This window comes from Etheostoma spectabile, chromosome 18, assembly GCF_008692095.1.
Source record: "Etheostoma spectabile isolate EspeVRDwgs_2016 chromosome 18, UIUC_Espe_1.0, whole genome shotgun sequence".
Lineage (NCBI taxonomy): Eukaryota > Metazoa > Chordata > Actinopteri > Perciformes > Percidae > Etheostoma > Etheostoma spectabile.
In genome coordinates, this window is record NC_045750.1 from 24,993,715 (window position 1) to 24,994,843 (window position 1,129).

General features: G+C 41.0%; 1 protein-coding gene across 1 annotated transcript in view; it reads left to right on the plus strand.

Moving 5' to 3' along the window:
* Positions 1-1,129, plus strand: part of plcb4b (phospholipase C, beta 4b) — an 82,478-nt gene that overhangs the window by 77,342 nt on the left and 4,007 nt on the right. Inside the window, exon 34 of the mRNA XM_032542977.1 lies at positions 365-440. Coding sequence (XP_032398868.1) covers positions 365-440 — 76 coding nt within the window. The remainder of the gene's footprint in view (positions 1-364; positions 441-1,129) is intronic.

The window sequence follows — 1,129 nt, forward strand, 5'->3', positions numbered from 1 at the left end:
GCCAGGTACACTTTTATGGTGGAGAAGGCTTTATGTTTGTCAATCAAGTCCTGTAAGAATGACGAATGACCTGACGCAGACACTCGATCACCAGACAATCAGGATTGGCGTAATGAGATGAATGCTTCTGAGGAATACAAAGGGAGGCGTATCACATAGTGAGACATCGAAACGAAAGCTATGAATGAGAATAATTATGAGAACAGTACAAAACCTTTTACAAAATGAAAAAGGCACTTAGTTTGTGATTAATAACGTAGGCGTCTTGAAAACCTCTACCATCCCATTGAATTTGACTTGCATGGTTTTAAATCGATACTTGTATGTATGTATGTATGTATGTATGTATGTGGTTTCCTTACAGGGAAAACAACTGCCAAGAGCTAAAGAAAGAGACAGAGGACAAGATCCAAACATTGATTGCCGATCATAAAGTCAAGGTAACAAAAAACGTCTTACCCCAAAGCCAGCATCCTTTCCACAAAGTTATTAGCTGTGAGGATGATAAGTGCCTCAGTTTAGAGTTTAGATTCTCTTCCCGAGTCCGAACTTGACCCGACCCACGCGCCGCTATCCTCTGGCCGGGCCCTTGATCTAGCATTTGTGGTTTTTTGAAACATTACTTTATTAGCCTAATAGGGAGGGGAGAAAGCTCTCTCCCGTAGCTCTGGGTAGTCCGGCCACTGCATCGGCATGCAGACCGTGGCAAAAGACAGTATTAATTAGGTGATTGAGACAAGAAAGTCTCCTATATGGTTCCAGGGCATATGTTTGTGCCTTGATCAGTTACCCACACTATTCGGCTGAGGGAGCTATGGCCAAGTTTTTTTTTAAGTTTCTTCTTTTGGATCCATTGCATTCTGAATAAACAACGCAGTTTACATGCTTTGTCCTTGTTGCATTATTCATTACGATAATTCTAAACAGATTTTTGTAGTTCAAACAACTCATAATAGAGTTGAGAACGTCAGTTATATTGGCCCAAGTATTAAATTGTCGGGTTTAAATAGGGCTCGGCCTCATAATTACAGTTAATGTGTGTGTGTGTGTGTGTTTTTTTTGGGCTTGATCTAAGCTCTACCTCAGCTGTGGATAATTGACTAAGGTAGGTCTGTGTGTGTGTGTGTGT